The following is a 15675-nucleotide window of genomic DNA, read 5'->3' as shown; positions in this document are numbered from 1 at the left end:
CATATGATGTGCGCCAGGGCACACAGGGTGCCTTGGAAATGTCATTCACTAAATTTCATCCCCTAATCCCATGTCATGAACTTGTTAGAATGAGCATAGTTGAATCCTTGCTCCAAAGCTGAATATTCCACAGAAAAACAAATCCAACAACCAGAGACCACAGCCCAAGGTCAAAGCATAAGCCTGGGCCTTGGGACTGGAGAAAGCTGGGAAGCAAGGCTTGGTTCTTTCAAGGAAAGTTTCTTTTCATCTTGGTTTTTTTTTTTTTTTTTTTTTTTTTTTTGCATTGGCTATTTAATGCAGTAAAGGCCATGTAAATAGGGCAGAGCCCTCCAGTTATGAGGGAAACAACCAGCTCTAATTACCCCCATCCCACAATTCACATCTTTTAGAACCAAAGCTACAGCACTGCTGCTCATATGTTGTGAAACGGAACCACTATCTGGGCACTGTATTGCCTTTTTCCTGTTTGCTGGTCATTTACAGAATTCGTCACTCACTACAGAGCTGCCGCTGCTGGCATTCCATCAATTGTCACACAGCAAACAATACAGTATCTGAAACACCTCACGTTCTCAGGCCATTAGTTCCCACAGCTTCAGGAACTCCTGAAGCAATCTTTCAAAGAAGGAAAAAAAGCACTGAGTCAAGTTGTTGACACAGACTCCAAAGGCCAGCGCTGCAGTTCCCTGCATAATTTTCCCTTTGCTTTCGGAATCCTCAAGCTAATTGCAAACCCTCCACCTGCAGTGTCTCTACGCAGGAGTGGGAAATAGGAAGCAGAGCAGAAACTTACCCTTTGCGGTCTCTCATTCATTGTGCAGTTAACAAAGCTCAGCGGCTCCGCGGCTGAGTCTGGGCTGCTCAGGGCATACATGGAAAAGCGAGGAAGCTGTCTTGTCAACTCAAATACATGGAACTGTGTGCTGGAACCAAGCCAAAGGACAAATAGAGACAGTTACTAACATACCAGGTATTCACCTACTGCAATGGTTCCCAGTCCATTTTTAGCTGGCTACTGACATCAGCAGCTTCCAGACATGTAATCAGCTCTGTTTCCCAGAAAAAACACTGGATCTTGAAAATTCCAGGCTTTGGGGTAACCTCATTCACGAGGTTGAATGATTCCTCCCTACTGCTTACATTTTCCATAATCCTTCCAATGAAATATGTTCTCTAGGCTAACATATTTAAGATCTTACTATGTGACTGAGTATTTTCTTTACAGGTTCGGTGAAGTCTTACTAAAAGCAATAATAAAGACAAATAGAGAAAACAAAAAAAGGAATTAAGTTCTACACATTCCTTCTGCAGTGGTTGGCTAGCTCTCAAAATATGCCTCCTCATTCAGGGAAAGGAAGCAGATATGAGCAGGGAAAAAGCTGGTGTCAAGTGTATATGAAGACATTTTATTTCTATTGGAAACTGGAAAACTGTTGTCTTGAAGTCAGGCATATGCTACTTTCTACTTGCCCTGAAGACAAACTTAACTTCGTAGCTTGAAAGACACCGCTGTGCTTTCAGGCCTGCTCAGGTACTTCAGCCAGAGCAGGCATCATTCTGAGCCTGGAGAGGCAGGCACTTAGAGCAGGCAGCCTGGATACAACCTCTACCTCTCCCAGCTCCCTCCAGAGACCCACAGTAAGGCATCCACGGACAAGAAATGCTCGCTGTTCCCCCAGAGGCAGAGCCGGAGCACAGCAGGTCCCAGTGCCTCCAGAGCATTTAGACTTTGTCTGGAGAAGAGCTCAGCATCACAGGTGCAAGAGTGTTTTTAAGAAAGTATTCCAGCTCTACTTCCACTAACACAGAGAAGTGGGGCACGAGGGAATTAACGGTGTGCTCCCCACGTGACAAGCATGAAGGCACATCGTTGCTGTTTCCTGGTCACACAGTTAGCTCTGGAGACCAGCAGAGATCCCAACACAAAACTCACCTGTTTCTGTAACCCACAAAGGCTTTGATGTGCAAATCCACAGGGACGTCTTTGGGGGGAATAAGGGGAACGCGGACACAACCAGAGAGGTTCTGGAGACTGGGGTGTACCACGTGGCTCTCTCCTTCAAATATGCCTTCAGCAAAGATCAGCACAGCACGGATGATTGTGTCTTAGCAACAGGAAGAAAAAGCAGTTCCTAAATTAACAGCTGTCCTCTGGCAACAAACCACCACTGTTTTCAGAAGTAAGCACAGTTGACTCTTTACACCCCTCCTCTGAATTGTTAAAATACCCCAGTTGACCAGCACGATCACATCTGGACCTGACTGTATCCTCAGCACGCCTGGTGCTAGGTGCATTTGCTGTCTTGGGGTAGCTCCAGTTTTGCATATAAAGCCAGCTGAGGTTCAGCTGCATTCATGCAACACCCTCACTAACACTGCTGTAGGTTAATGTTTAGAGTCAACACAAGGAGCGTTGCAGGGATCACCAAGACTCATTTTGTCCAAGTTAAACGTTAATTGCCTTGGAAAACACGTAACAAGAAACAAATTCCATCAAACTCCTCTCCCCCAAGACCCATCAAAGGATCACAGCTTGATTCAAAACTGTGTGAAAGGAAAGCGACCACAAAGGGGAAATTACAGACAATAAAGGGGAGACAGGCAAATCATCAGCTAAATATAACTAAAGGTTTGCATGAATTTACATGAAATTAATGTCAATGGTTGCAGGTTACCACTCACCATTTGTGGTGGAAATACACAGCTCCACATGGGCAGACTGGCTGTCAGAGCCCAGATTAACCGAGAGGGCTGTCTGGAGTTGGGTATTTGCGGGAATCACACCTCTCTGCCCATCAGCTTCCTTCAACTGAGTCTTCAGTTCAGCCTGTTGCAAAACACATACCTTTCAGTATCAGAATTTCACGATTTTCACTCAAGCAACCTAGAAAATATATGCGTAAGTCAGTTCTCTTTTCTTGCAGGAGAAGGTTGCATTACAGCAATTCCCAGACATTTCACATGGCTACAAACAGCAGCTGGCTTAGGCATGGAGCTGTGGACACTTGTGCTACAATTTGTTCAAGTGCTTTATTGTCGATGGAGCTCAGCTCTGTACCCACACCTTTATTCAGAAAAGCACCTAACATATATTCAATTTTAAGCATAAGCTTATATAATTCCATGCTTTTGCTATGGTGGTCATTTACTGTTCAAATATGAGTTTTCTCTTTCCTCAGACTATTTTTTGAAGCTCTTTAATTCTACACGTTCACCATCAAACCACAAGTGCGCTTCCTACACATTGGCAGTGCTCCCAGCCCTCACCTAATTAATTACCTGATCCTCTCACGCAATCCCCTCTGACCCCCGAGTTGGCTTATGCATTGAAAACTACAATTTGCAGTTGTAAACCAAAGCACAGGGCTGAACAGAATCCAGGTCCAAACACAACTGCTCTGGCAAGATGAAGGAGCAAGGAAAATGTTATTTATTAAAATACAAAAAGCAAGTTCTGAACTTGCACAAGGAGCAAGTCAGATGCAGAAGCAGGAATCCTCAGTAGGCAATCTCGCTTCATCCTAACAGGTTAGAGCTCTGACTTGTCTGGACTGCCTCAAGACTGCTTCCCAGATTACTCCAGATTTATAGCAATGGAAAGGTGTGGTTTGGCCCTACACATTATTTAAGTAGTACCTTTGCATTTTCCTCGTAATTTCTTAATTCCAGCAGCAGATTTTGTTTCTTTTGACTAAGTTCTCGGATCAGGTCCTGCTCAGCACTCGTATCCATTAGATTTCCCTTCATCTCCTCAGCTCCTGGCAGATAGCCTCGGACTGTACAGAAACAAAACATAGCCAGTTTCAGCAAAACCTTTCACAATCTCCCCAAAACTTTAGTTTCTGTAACAAGACCCCCTTCTACCACCCTCAGCAGCAGACACTGATTTTCGTCTTCATTTGGTACCATTCAGCTGAGAACCTGAGCATTGATTTACACCCACCAAGGCTTTTGATTTTCCTGGTGATCAGGACAAGAGAACTGCACATTTTAAAAAAGAAAAAAGGTGAATTACCAACCTGTCTTTAAGCTGTCTTTACCTGACCAAACAAGGGCAGTGCCCAGTCCCTTTGCGAGAGGATTCCCACTGCAATCATTCTTTCAGGTGCTTAGGCAAATTTGCAATTATGCAAAATTAATAAAATGTGTACCTGGATTTCTAGAGCTGGTCAGAGGAGTTGTTACTGTCTGAAGGTGACTGTAAGTCACTGTCAATGAGCCAGTAAACAAGATTTACCCACATGAGTTTTTCCCCAAATCAAGGGATACTTCACTTCAAGGGGTAAGACCAGTTTCCCAGTAAAGCACAGAGTTATGGAAATATCTCCAACTGCCTACGGAAACAGAAGAGCCAAACAGATGAGACAAAGATGCTTGCCATAAACTTCTGTTTTGCTCTAGGGCCGTGTGCTCTGATTGCAACAAAAAAATCTTATACCTGTGAAGAATATGCTGCCTGGCTGTGTAACCATCGTAAAAAGTTGCAGAGAACTTGAAAAGCATGCAGCAAGCACACTGTCCTCCAATGAAAGGACTGGCTTTATTATTTGAGCCATTCATTCATTTAAAGTGAGAGCAAGACAGAAAATACACTGAAACACAGAACACCAAGTGAAAGGATGCTGGCCCCAAACAGAACTCTAATGACAAGGACTATGAGAGTACACTGTCCATATAACCTCCAAAACAGAGCTATTACTATTTAATAACACCTAAAGGCTCCAGCCTAGACAAACCATTGTGCCAAGGTTTGTTTATGATGGACCCATCAGAAAAGGATGCTATTAACCTACACAGCTCTCCTAGGGCAAGGTATCTTCAGAACTGTGTACAATGTTCCCCTTCTGTGAGCTTGGGAAAAAGGTTTATATGCTGAAGCCCAAGCACAGCAAATCCCCACAGCCTATGATTAAGACAGAACGCAAAACACTGTGCTATTTAACAAGCTTTTGTTCCAAATGGGTTGTGCCAGACCTGCCTGTCTCGGGCCACCGACACCAAGCAGTTGGATAATCACACTGGTGTCTTTCCTGGAGCCATCCCTGTAAATTATGCTGACCTTATTTAAATTACCTGTGATGATACTTGTTTCCACTCACAGAAACCAGGTGTGACTTCTCAAATGCATGGTGGGATAAATCCACCAGTCCTCCTATCTCAGGATAGCATTTTCCAGCAAACAAAGGGCTGTTAACATCTAAGATTTTGAATATAAAAACTATTCGTCTTAAGAAGAAAGCCAAAACACACACCCCCCTTAGCTGTCTAAACACCTTTACCCACTGTAAAGCAACCAAAGAATTATCACATATAGGGAAGAAGATTTCCTATACATTCGTCTATAATAATGTGGCCTGAACAACCAGGGTCTGCACAGAATATAGTTATCTTTGCATTATTAGGATGGGACTACTTCCGTTAGGCAAATGAATTTTGATGACTTCTTGGATCACAATGAAACACATGCCGCTTATCACAGAGAAGGCAATATTCAAAATCCTGTTTGCAGATAGCGTAACGCAAAATTCCCTTAACTTCACATAAAGCAAAGGGAATTTGGCAGACAAAAATGCCTATGGAAACAAAATGTTTAGCTAATCTGAAATTATGTGATGCGCCTGATATTATTGTGTGTTAAATTAATATCCTGAACAATTCTTTTACCTTCACCGTCAACTGAACAGCAGATTAACTGGGTGCTCCCATCCATTCTGTAATCCCCCTCCACCACTCCTGCAATTGAGGAAGCAAAGTTGTCCTTAAAGATGACCTCCCCAGTGCGGTCACTGCGTGCATCAACCTGGAACAACAAAGAGTTCCAAGGCACAGCATGAACAGAAAAGTTAACTCCAAAAATATATGTCATGCTGTACTCTGAGCTGTTAACTGAAAGCCAGCTCTGCTCATGGAACTGCAGGTGAACTTGCAGCTCTGCTGATCAGACCACCACACACGAAAAAAATACCATCAAGAAATGACCTCTAGACAGGCTCAGCTAGAAGGAACTGCTCTTCAGAGACGCTTCCCTAAGTTACAAACAAGAGGAAGGAAAGAAGGGGACTGCAAGTCTGCACTGGGAAGGTTATGCAAACATGAATGCAGCAATGATGGCACTATACCAGGAATAGCTTTAATGCGATAGTTACAATCTCTTCTCTTTGCTGCAGTCCGTGATGAATTACTTTTATACACAAATACCAGAACCTTTAATTATCTTTCATTGGAGAGGAACAGAGAGGGGGGGCTCAGTTCTGTGCAGTGTGCCTTTTCCAAAGCACGGGACCCAGCATTACTCTTTCTAGGACCTAGGGACTGTTTCAGACCAGCAAGCAGGGTAGAGATTGCCAGCGGAAAAGAACAGAAAAAAAGAGTAAAGCAAGGAGAGGTTCTCTCTTTAACAATGCTATACACCTAATCCAACCTAAGTTACAACATATCTGGGCTCTAGACTGCCAGCTTGATATGAAGTTAATTAAATTCCCCCAGGCTAATGAGAGTAATGAGAGGTGTGAAGAAAGAAGCATAGCTTTACAAAAAAACCTGGCAAGCTGTGTCCAGGAGAGGTTTGGAATCCAGAACAGTCATTTCTGACAAAGGGGAATACCAAGCAACAGGCTTAAGAGACTAGGACTGGCTGTATAGAATGCTTTTACATGAAATGAAATAATACTCGATGGATTTGTTCTAATCCTGCCATAGTCAAGACTGATGCTGCTCTCCTGTTACACAACCGCTTTCTCTCCCCTGTAGTCTGAGAACCTTCAGGAAACATCACAGAGGATTATTAGCATGTGCTCAAGACACAGCTGAAAAGAGACACTCAAGAGCTCCAGGATGTGGCATATGATCTCCACTACCATGGAAACAACATACCACACCTTAGCAATTGACTCTGAACTAAGCAGAGGAAGCAGCTTTTCTCTCATCTTGCACTTGGCACAGGATACACCAGCCAAACAAGGTTTACTGCAATAAATCTTCAGGACTCAGTTTTCAACAGCCTTTTTAATTTTAGGTTGCTCTCCTTCAGACAATTTAACAGCCTTGTTCAAACACAGCTTCCAGATTTACAGCTCCTCGTTTGCCCCCTGTATAAACTCACCTTCCCATTGGACCAGCCAGTGATCAACTCACACACGCCATCAGAGTTCAGGTCAAACGCATGTATGCTCATTGCTTGGTTCTTAGACTGAAGACAGAAAAAAAAGAACTGAAGCCTGGGTATGTTTTCTAAATTGCATATGCTTGAAACATGTAAGACACAGGAGTAGGAGGCTACAGAGATCACAGAAAGGAATAGAAGTGTCTCCTTAACGGGAAGTTTGAGCATCACTTCCTGTAAGGTCACACATATCTCTGATATCTTAGCCCTTGAATTACAAATCTAGTCCACCGCTCTCAAAGGACTTGATCTTTCCTTTAAATACATTTACATCCAAGCAAATTACTAGAACTCACAAAAAAAAAAACACAAGCGTAAAAAGCCAAACTCTCTAGGAAAAACAAATAAATTGGCGTTTCAACATTATCATAAAATGAGATCACTGAGAAAAGCCATTAGCCTCTTCCTGCCACCTCCTAAGGAATTCCTCCTTTTATTACTATTAAATAGACTGGTCTGATCTGTGTTACAGGAAGAATATTAAAATGAGCATCAGGAAAGGATCTTGCCAATATGATTTGCTGCAGCAGCAAATTGCTCTTGATGCAAAAAATTAGCTTCGAACACAGACAATGCAAGATTAATTCAGTCTCTGAAAAACAGTTTATTGATTCAACAATACAGCCGGAGGCATTTTCTAACACTGAACTCAAATTTCTCTGTTGCATTTCTGCTGCTTAAACAATGCTGCAAAGCTGAAGCATCCCTAGTAGCGCAGTTGTACCAGTGGTGTTAAGCCATCACCAATAGTCCCAAAAGCACTGAAGGAGCTGACACAGTATTAATTTTGCATGTATCTATGAAAACAGGTTTTGTAAGAACAACATTACATTAAGTGCTATGCTCAGCAGAGAATTTCGAATTCATCTAAGGAGTAAGAAAAACACCATAACAACCCGAGACTAGGTACTAAATCTCCCAGCAGTCTTCAAAGCCTTCAGTGATGATATTCCACCATTAGACTAACCTTAATCCTCCAGTAGCGGGCTGTCTTGTCATAAACTCCGACTGTCCCATTAGAGAGAGCATAGCCAAACCGACTGCCGTACATGGGGCTAAGCGAAGTAACAGTCTTGGGTGAAAGGAGGGAGAGAGACGATACAGGAGTGAGAACTTCTGCATCTTCAGGTAACAGAGAACAGACTACACAATATCTCTTTCCTATGAACTGTACATTACTTAAACGGTAAATAAGTCTATTGCAGAAAACAATAAATACTGAAGTAATTATTTTTAAAAATCAGTTTGAAATCACCAAAGGCCTTATCGGATTTCCTCACACATGCTGCATTGCCAACACTAAAACACACTTCACCAAAGACTGCAGAATTGCCCTCAAACTGTGTACTTTGACCAAATATGTCCTACCACAAGCAGCAAAACAACTGCTCATAGGATTCCTGTGGTGATCAGTGCTAACACTTATCATTGAAAACGTCCTTCAAACACACAACATTCCTTAAAGCTTCAGGAGCTGCGTCAGGATAGTAAGGAGTTCAAGATTACATGGGTTGGGAAAGCCCCAGAGATATTTTTGGTAGAAAATCTTTGCCTGAGATTAGCAAGATAAAAATTAACAGCTCCCACAGTTGGACTTTGTCTGGAACACAATTAGAACACCAGGCTAGGTAATACCTGAATATCCAGGGAAGGGCCCAAGAGTCATAACTTGGTCTGTTTCTCACTCCTTGTAAGACCCATTACCTTACAATTCTTCATCGAGCTAAGGCTCTCAGGGCTTGGAAATGCTGGTCTTTCCATGCACTAAGACTAGACATTTTAATGTCAGGAAGAACAATTGCAATCATCTGTCTGGTCTTCTGTACAACGTAGCACAGGAGACTTCTTTAAATTAAATCATTCACAAACGTCTTAAACTCAGCTGACTGCTCCTTGATTTTTTTTACCATAAAACATAGTTTCCAAACCCTTTACCCTTTCAACTGACAGATCTTCTCCAAAGCCTTTCCCAAGTAACAATACCTTCTAAATTGTGAGGACAGAAGACCCCAGCAACAGTCAAACTCACAAACATAGCAATACTCTCTTTAATATCTGATTGCCCATTTATAAATTCAAGAATCACAACAGTCTACAGTTTCACCAGGGTAAGAGATTAAATTCAGAAAATGCAAACTATTCAAGTCTTCCAAAACAAGCACAATGGATAAAGCCATTGTTCCCCAAATTTACCTTCTTAAAGGAAAGGCTTAGGAGCAGCTGTGCCCTTTTAAATTAGAACAGTAGGATTTTAACAGGTCTCTAAAGACTCTGAAGGTGTGGATTTAAAACAATTCTTCTGTGGATCTGGAAATAAATCATACAAGAAAGCGATGGACCTTTAGCTTCCCTTTAACTAGAAATCACAACACGGCTCCAGAGTGGCTACTGTACAGGCAGCAGAACATATTCCAGGCCCAGTTCTAATCCTAGCTATAGCAACAGCTTCCTTTCCTAGAACACTGCCCGGGGATTTGTCTTTTATAGCTCTTCGTAAGTGGTTTAGTAGCTAACTAAGCCTTTTAGTCCCAACTTGGGCAGTAGGGAGACCCAAGATCTTCAAGGACAAAAGGTCTGTCATGTGTCCTTAGCCTACCCTGGGCCCAGAAGGGTCATGAGAAGGCTAATAAAACTCCTGAACATAAGGGTATTTTTCTCCCTTCCAAGCAACCAAAATTTAACAGTCAGGATCTCATGGTTCTTAAGCTAAAAAGCAATTCCCACACCTTTTAGCTATCCCTCTGAAAACTTACCCACCCCATATTTTACTTTAAGCACTGCAAAGGTGCAGCTCTTTTTATTTTACAAGTCAGCACGTAACTCCAACTGCAACACAAACCTCCTATTTTACCTGGGCAATCCCCTTCTATCCTGCCATGTGCTGTCTGGCTACACACAGGGGCAAGTTACTTCATCATGATTGTGTCAATGCATTTGAGAAAAACCGTAGAATACATTCTTTTGCTCAGAAGGCACGAAGAGCTTCAATCACAAGCCAATAACCTTAATCACTTTTGGACAGGGCCCTGACTTTCAGTCGAGCTATAGTCACTTTTCTCAACCTGGTGAAAGGTTTGTAAATAAACAAAGAAAAACCCCCCGTGTATAATGAAAGACATTATTAAACTCGAACTTTTGCAGTTCTAGCAGAATAGATACCGTGCCAAATAGTTAAGTAACTGTTTAACTACACAATAAATTTGAACCAGAGTAACCAGAGAAGCTTTACAGTACACAATACTTTCAGCTCCATCAGCAATTTATGTAAACATTAGCTACAAATAATTTACCTCTGTCTCTGACATTTCTGCTACGATCTCATCTTCTTTGAACACACGGATGTCAAAATCTTCAGAGCCAACAAGAAGCTACAAAAAAATAAAGTCTACCTTAAAAATAGTTATTCGAGCTAAGGAAATAAAAAGGACATACTCCAGGACACAGAGGGCAAATAAACATTCCAAGTCCAGAAATGAAGAAGTTTTAACAGCTGTATGAAAAGTTGCCAGTGGAACAAAAGGTACCCTCTGTCAAGTCAAGATTTCAGGAGTCTCCCATTGATTAAATATTAGTTATACCTTTTCTTGTCAATCTAGACTCTACAAAAGCATAGCACAATATCTTGAGTAGGAAGGAAAAAAGATACATCGGAACATCAGGGCTATGCTCTTTTCTTACTGTAATACATTCAGCGTTAGCATTTGTAACTGCAGTTATATACATCAAAAATGCTACGCTGTGTCAGAGCAGGAGACCTGCAGCTCAGTTCTGACTTATTACTCCGTGGGTTCAGAGAAACACAGACTCCCACTTACTAGCCTGTCAGCAAACGGCTGGAAAAAAAAAAATCATTGCTTAGCACTGAACATAACTCATTTGAAAAAACCAAAACAACTCAGAACCAATTAATCCAAGTATCAAACCACCACTGCTCCTCCAACCTAAATGGCGCTGCCTCTACTGCAAAGCATGGGAAAAATGGGCTTTAACTCAATGTAAATGATTATACAGATAAGAAGGACATCAGCACTGAATTAGGTCTTCTGAATTCTCATTCCTTATTGTTTCTTACATCTTAGATCTTAGTATTAACTGAAAAGCAGGCCCTTCAGACAGGAAAAGCACTGCCTAAAGATGGTGAGAAGTCACGGCTTCTATTTTGCAAATTGAGAAACCAGGGAACAGATCTGCTTAGTGCCTTGCCCATAAAGTCATCCATCAAATCAATGACAAACAGAATTATAAATGAAAGTTTAAAACGTGGTAGTACCTTTCCCCACTGGAACTGATGTCTTCCATCTTTACTTAGCAGAATAGACAGAAATCCATATTGAAGCTGGATTTTTAAAAAGATTACAGGCTTTTTTTCTTCCAAAGTAAAGGTGCTTCAAATTATGACAATGTAAATTACACCAACCTAAGCTTACTGTAGCTATTGAAATAATTTACAAGAAACAACATATGTTAAGAGGTACAGATTTCCTGACAAGTCTTAACCACCTGCAAGAAGTGACCAGCTAAAAGTACAGAATCCTGAAACAATTACTGGTGATACCTGCCTTTCCTAGAGGTGCCTATTTTTTTTTTTCTCCATTTGATTCAACTCATTGCCCTCAATGACTTTCATACCACTGGACTGGAATTTGCCAAAGAAAGGAAAAAGGGTTTTTTCCCCAAAATCTTTGGCAAGGTACATGTTACATAGTCCAAGAAAACATTCCAAACATGGATTTTCAGGGAACTAAACAGAAAAACTTAAGTAATTATGATTAAAACTGAAAGACAGATGACAAAAGTGTTTTTCGCATGGTGATTTAACAGCATATTTACTTGCATCTGATGTATACTAGGAAGGCATTACACTTCACATTTCTTAAAGACTCATATTTATAAGCCTGATCCTTCAATTCCTTCAGAATGGAAGAATATTTACAGCACAGAATGCCATACAAATTCACAACTTCATCCATCCATTGCAGCCTGCATGATCAGAATGGCAGCTGTTTCCCATTGTTTGTCTCACATCTGATCAGCAAGATGCTTGTTAGAAGTTATCTTCATTTTAAATCAGAAAAGCAAAGAATATTTCATTTCCCCATGTCACTATGAAGAAACAGTGGGACTGAATGTGAAGACAGGTTTCTTGATTTTGCCAATTGTAAGTGAAGCTCTTCACAGCAAAGCTTAAGAGCTCACTTTTACATGTAAGATCCTTGCAAGTTGTTTCTCTGAAATTTAAAAAAAAAAAAACTATTTATAACCATATTAATGAAATACCACTGAAACAGGTGCCTTGCAACTGATGATCACAGAAATTGTATTTGTCCTGGTGTAGTTTTTCTCCTGGAGACGTTTTCCATTACAGCTGGCAATCGATTCACCAAAGCAAAGCAGTAGTGCTGTAAAGACCCCAGGTATCCTAGTTTTACACACCCCAAGTAGTCCCAGACACCAGTGCTGCTCCCTGTATGTGGGCTGAGCATTTGTGCACGTCTTTGCCAGACTGGAGCCTCAAACAGGCACAGCTTCCGCACAGAGATCATTCTAACCAGTAATATAAAGCAGTCATATTTGACAACCCATGTTTTTTTATTATAATTTCACTACAAGACCATGAAAACAGATGAATTCACATGTAAATGTTTACAAACCTCAGTTTTGCCATCACCATCAAAGTCACACAGTGCTAATGAACGAACATTGTCTCCGGTAACCTAAAACAAGAAAGACAGTCCTCAATACTCATGATAGCTGTCAGAAGCAAAGCTATTTTTATGATCTCAACTGCAACAGAACAATTGACACAGCCAACATTCAAGCAACATCTGAGTGCACTAAATACATGACCAAAATACAGTTTGAGGTCTGAGATAAATTTAGAAAGATCAACAACCAAATTAATATTTATCATATAAAAAAAATAATTCAAAAGGAATTAGTGCCATTGAAAGAATCTTGTAATAACATCAAAAGCTTTATGCCTTACTGTCCAAAAAAGGTCATTTCCTTCATAATCAAAGCCCTGCAAAGCACAGTTTCCACCGATAATGGCAAGTGGAGATGAAATATCTCCCAGCTTTCCAAGAACTATTGCATTGGCTCCATCTGAAACCTACAGAGAAACATTAATGAAAAAAGAAACGGCAGATAATGAGACATCAGAGTACACAAATAAAAAAGAGAGCTTCCAACATTATCACTATCAGTTTAGCTGAGCTCTGAATGCCTATCAATTCTTTTAAATTTTGTCTTGCTAGGGGATGTGTGATAACACAAAAATTTGCTCTCGCACGTGCATACACAAACATACATCACATTCACATTTTTCTTCTGAAATATTTTAGCTATTCTGAAGGCAAAACGTTCTGAACACAGTAATATAACTAATGCAAACAACAGAAGCATAATTAATTGTCAAAGTAATGTAAAAACTGTGATCTTTAGAATGGAAAGAAAAAGAAGACAACGAAGGTACTAAAAAAAGCAGACAGTTAAATTAACTTGCCTCTCTGTAAAACAAATCCGAGTTGTTATATACATCATAAGCTAATAAATTAGTCTGTGTTCCAACCAGAAGACAATCGTAACCAAGCTGAGGGTTCAGCACTCCCGAAGCTAGACAAGTGATGCTTTGATTAATGTTGAGAAGAGAAATGTCCGAATCTTGGTTACTTTGCACCATTCGGTTTGTGTTTGTTCTCTGCCCTCGGGCATGAGGATTATGAATAAAAACCTGTAGAAACAAAGATAAAAGTATTATCACAAAGCATGTATGTGTTTGTATACAAACATTACAGACTGCTGTTTGGATAATAACTGCGATGGGGAAGAAGGGCATTCATGCAATCAAGGTGAGGACAAAATACTGGGGGGGTTGCTGACAATATTGTATCTGTTATTCTTTAGTTAAAAACTATTCTTTAAACTATACCAAAACAAGGAAACAGCAGGAAAAAGCAGCAGAGTTGTGCCACCATTGTTTTGTTTGTTTCTGAAAATGGCAAACGACAAGTCTTCAGATGCAAAAAAGAGCAAACCAAAGGGAGCAACAACAAACTAAACAAATTATATCCAGCTGGTAACAGCGTTACCAAAACACCCCAAACATTTAGGACAATTTACCTGGTACCTATCTGTAACCTCCATCTGTAGGTGAACATGGTAATTTTAAAAGGGGTTTGTGATAAGCAAGTTTTTATTCTCATTGACCAATATTCAGTCACTGTAATTCTCTGGAGCAGAGTTAGGGGATGACAGGATATTACGCTTAATAACCCTTGCTTTATGGCTGTACAGTCTGTCTCTCAACCAAGACCTTGTTCTATGCTGTTCCTAAAGGCTCCAAAATAAAATTAATAACACTGGGAAACATCACAGAGGAACCATGTTTGTATTTACAGCAACCTAAATGCCTCTGTGGGTTTATGCTTCAACCTATGTTTTGTTTATTAGTTACATTGTACTTAACACTCTTTTGTTTGTATTTCAAACTCAAACAGAGCGCACACAATGTTTTCTGTTCCCGCAAGGCAGTCTTTGCATCACCTACAGACACCTTAGCACTGCTCCCTCTATCAGCACTGAGGTTAGCTAGTAACGGCACTAAGGCTCGCTGCTGGAACTGAGAACAGTATGATAAAACCCACAATTTGAAAAAATCCCATTATCATAGAATGGTTTGGGTTGGAAGGGACCTTAAAGCCCACGCAGTGCCACCTCCTGCCAGACCAGGTTGCTCCAAGCCCCGTCCAGCCTGGCCTTGAACACCTCCAGGGATGGGGCAGCCGCTGCTTCCCTGGGCAACCTTATCTGCTAGAAAATGGGAAAGTTTCCTCAGCCACTCAGCTGGGTTACCAGATATTAATTTCTGCAAACTCCCTGTTGCCACAAAACAGAGCTTCGAGTGCTGAGTGCTGGTCCCCGTGCCTGTAGGTAGCTCCAGCACCATCTCCATCGCTCCCAGCCTACGGACAGCAGAGCAGACCTCTCTCCCTCGCCTGCCTTTGTGAGGGCGGGCAGGGAACCTGGCGGGCGTTAACACGGTTTTCTGCCGGAGCCAAAACACCAGAGACAGGCTGAGACCTCCGCCGACACGCCGCTGGGCCGCAGGCCGGCCCCGCAGCCGAGGGGAGCGGGGCCTACCGTCGGGAGAGCGCCCGCCCGGGCGCCGGGGAGCCCCGGCGGCACCACCAGGGCAGGCCCCGGCCCCCGAGAAGGACCTTTTCCCCTCAGCTCAGCAGCGGCGGCCCGGCCCCGTGAGGGGACGCTGGGCGGGATGGCGGGCCGCGCCGCCCCGTTACCTTGCCCGCCTGCGTGGCGGCCGCCAGGCAAGGGTGCGTCCCGTCGTACCGGCCCAGCGCCACCATGCGGGGCAGGATCTTGTGGTTGAGCTTCAGCGTAAACACGGGCACCAGCATGACGGCGGCGGAGAGACCGGGCCGCACCACGGGCCCCGCCGCCGGACGCGGGCTCCGCCGGGGCCGAGCACCGCCCGCTCGCGCACGACGCCG

At 42.2% G+C, this 15675-nt stretch overlaps 1 protein-coding gene across 18 annotated transcripts in view; it reads right to left on the bottom strand.

Annotated features, from left to right (window-relative positions):
* Positions 1–15675, bottom strand: part of BBS2 (Bardet-Biedl syndrome 2) — a 30574-nt gene extending 14899 nt beyond the window's left edge. For 14 of the 18 annotated variants that reach the window (XR_008465992.1, XR_008465999.1, XR_008465995.1 and 11 more), the window contains exons 1-12: positions 15466–15674; positions 13671–13898; positions 13152–13277; positions 12817–12879; positions 10456–10533; positions 8133–8237; positions 7106–7192; positions 5668–5803; positions 3640–3779; positions 2686–2830; positions 1937–2108; positions 797–926 (exon numbers count right to left, since the gene is read on the bottom strand). Coding sequence is in view for 1 of the 18 variants with exons in the window: in XM_054199000.1 (XP_054054975.1) it covers positions 797–926; positions 1937–2108; positions 2686–2830; positions 3640–3779; positions 5668–5803; positions 7106–7192; positions 8133–8237; positions 10456–10533; positions 12817–12879; positions 13152–13277; positions 13671–13898; positions 15466–15582 (1527 nt within the window). In the remaining 17 variants the exon portion in view is untranslated. The other 4 variants (XR_008466007.1, XR_008466005.1, XR_008466008.1 and 1 more) reach the window with 4 other exon arrangements.

The sequence above is a fragment of the Rissa tridactyla genome, chromosome 4 (genome assembly GCF_028500815.1).
Source record: "Rissa tridactyla isolate bRisTri1 chromosome 4, bRisTri1.patW.cur.20221130, whole genome shotgun sequence".
NCBI classification, from domain to species: Eukaryota; Metazoa; Chordata; class Aves; order Charadriiformes; family Laridae; genus Rissa; species Rissa tridactyla.
Note: the sequence above shows the minus strand (reverse complement) of the source record. Positions and strands in the feature narration are given on the sequence as shown.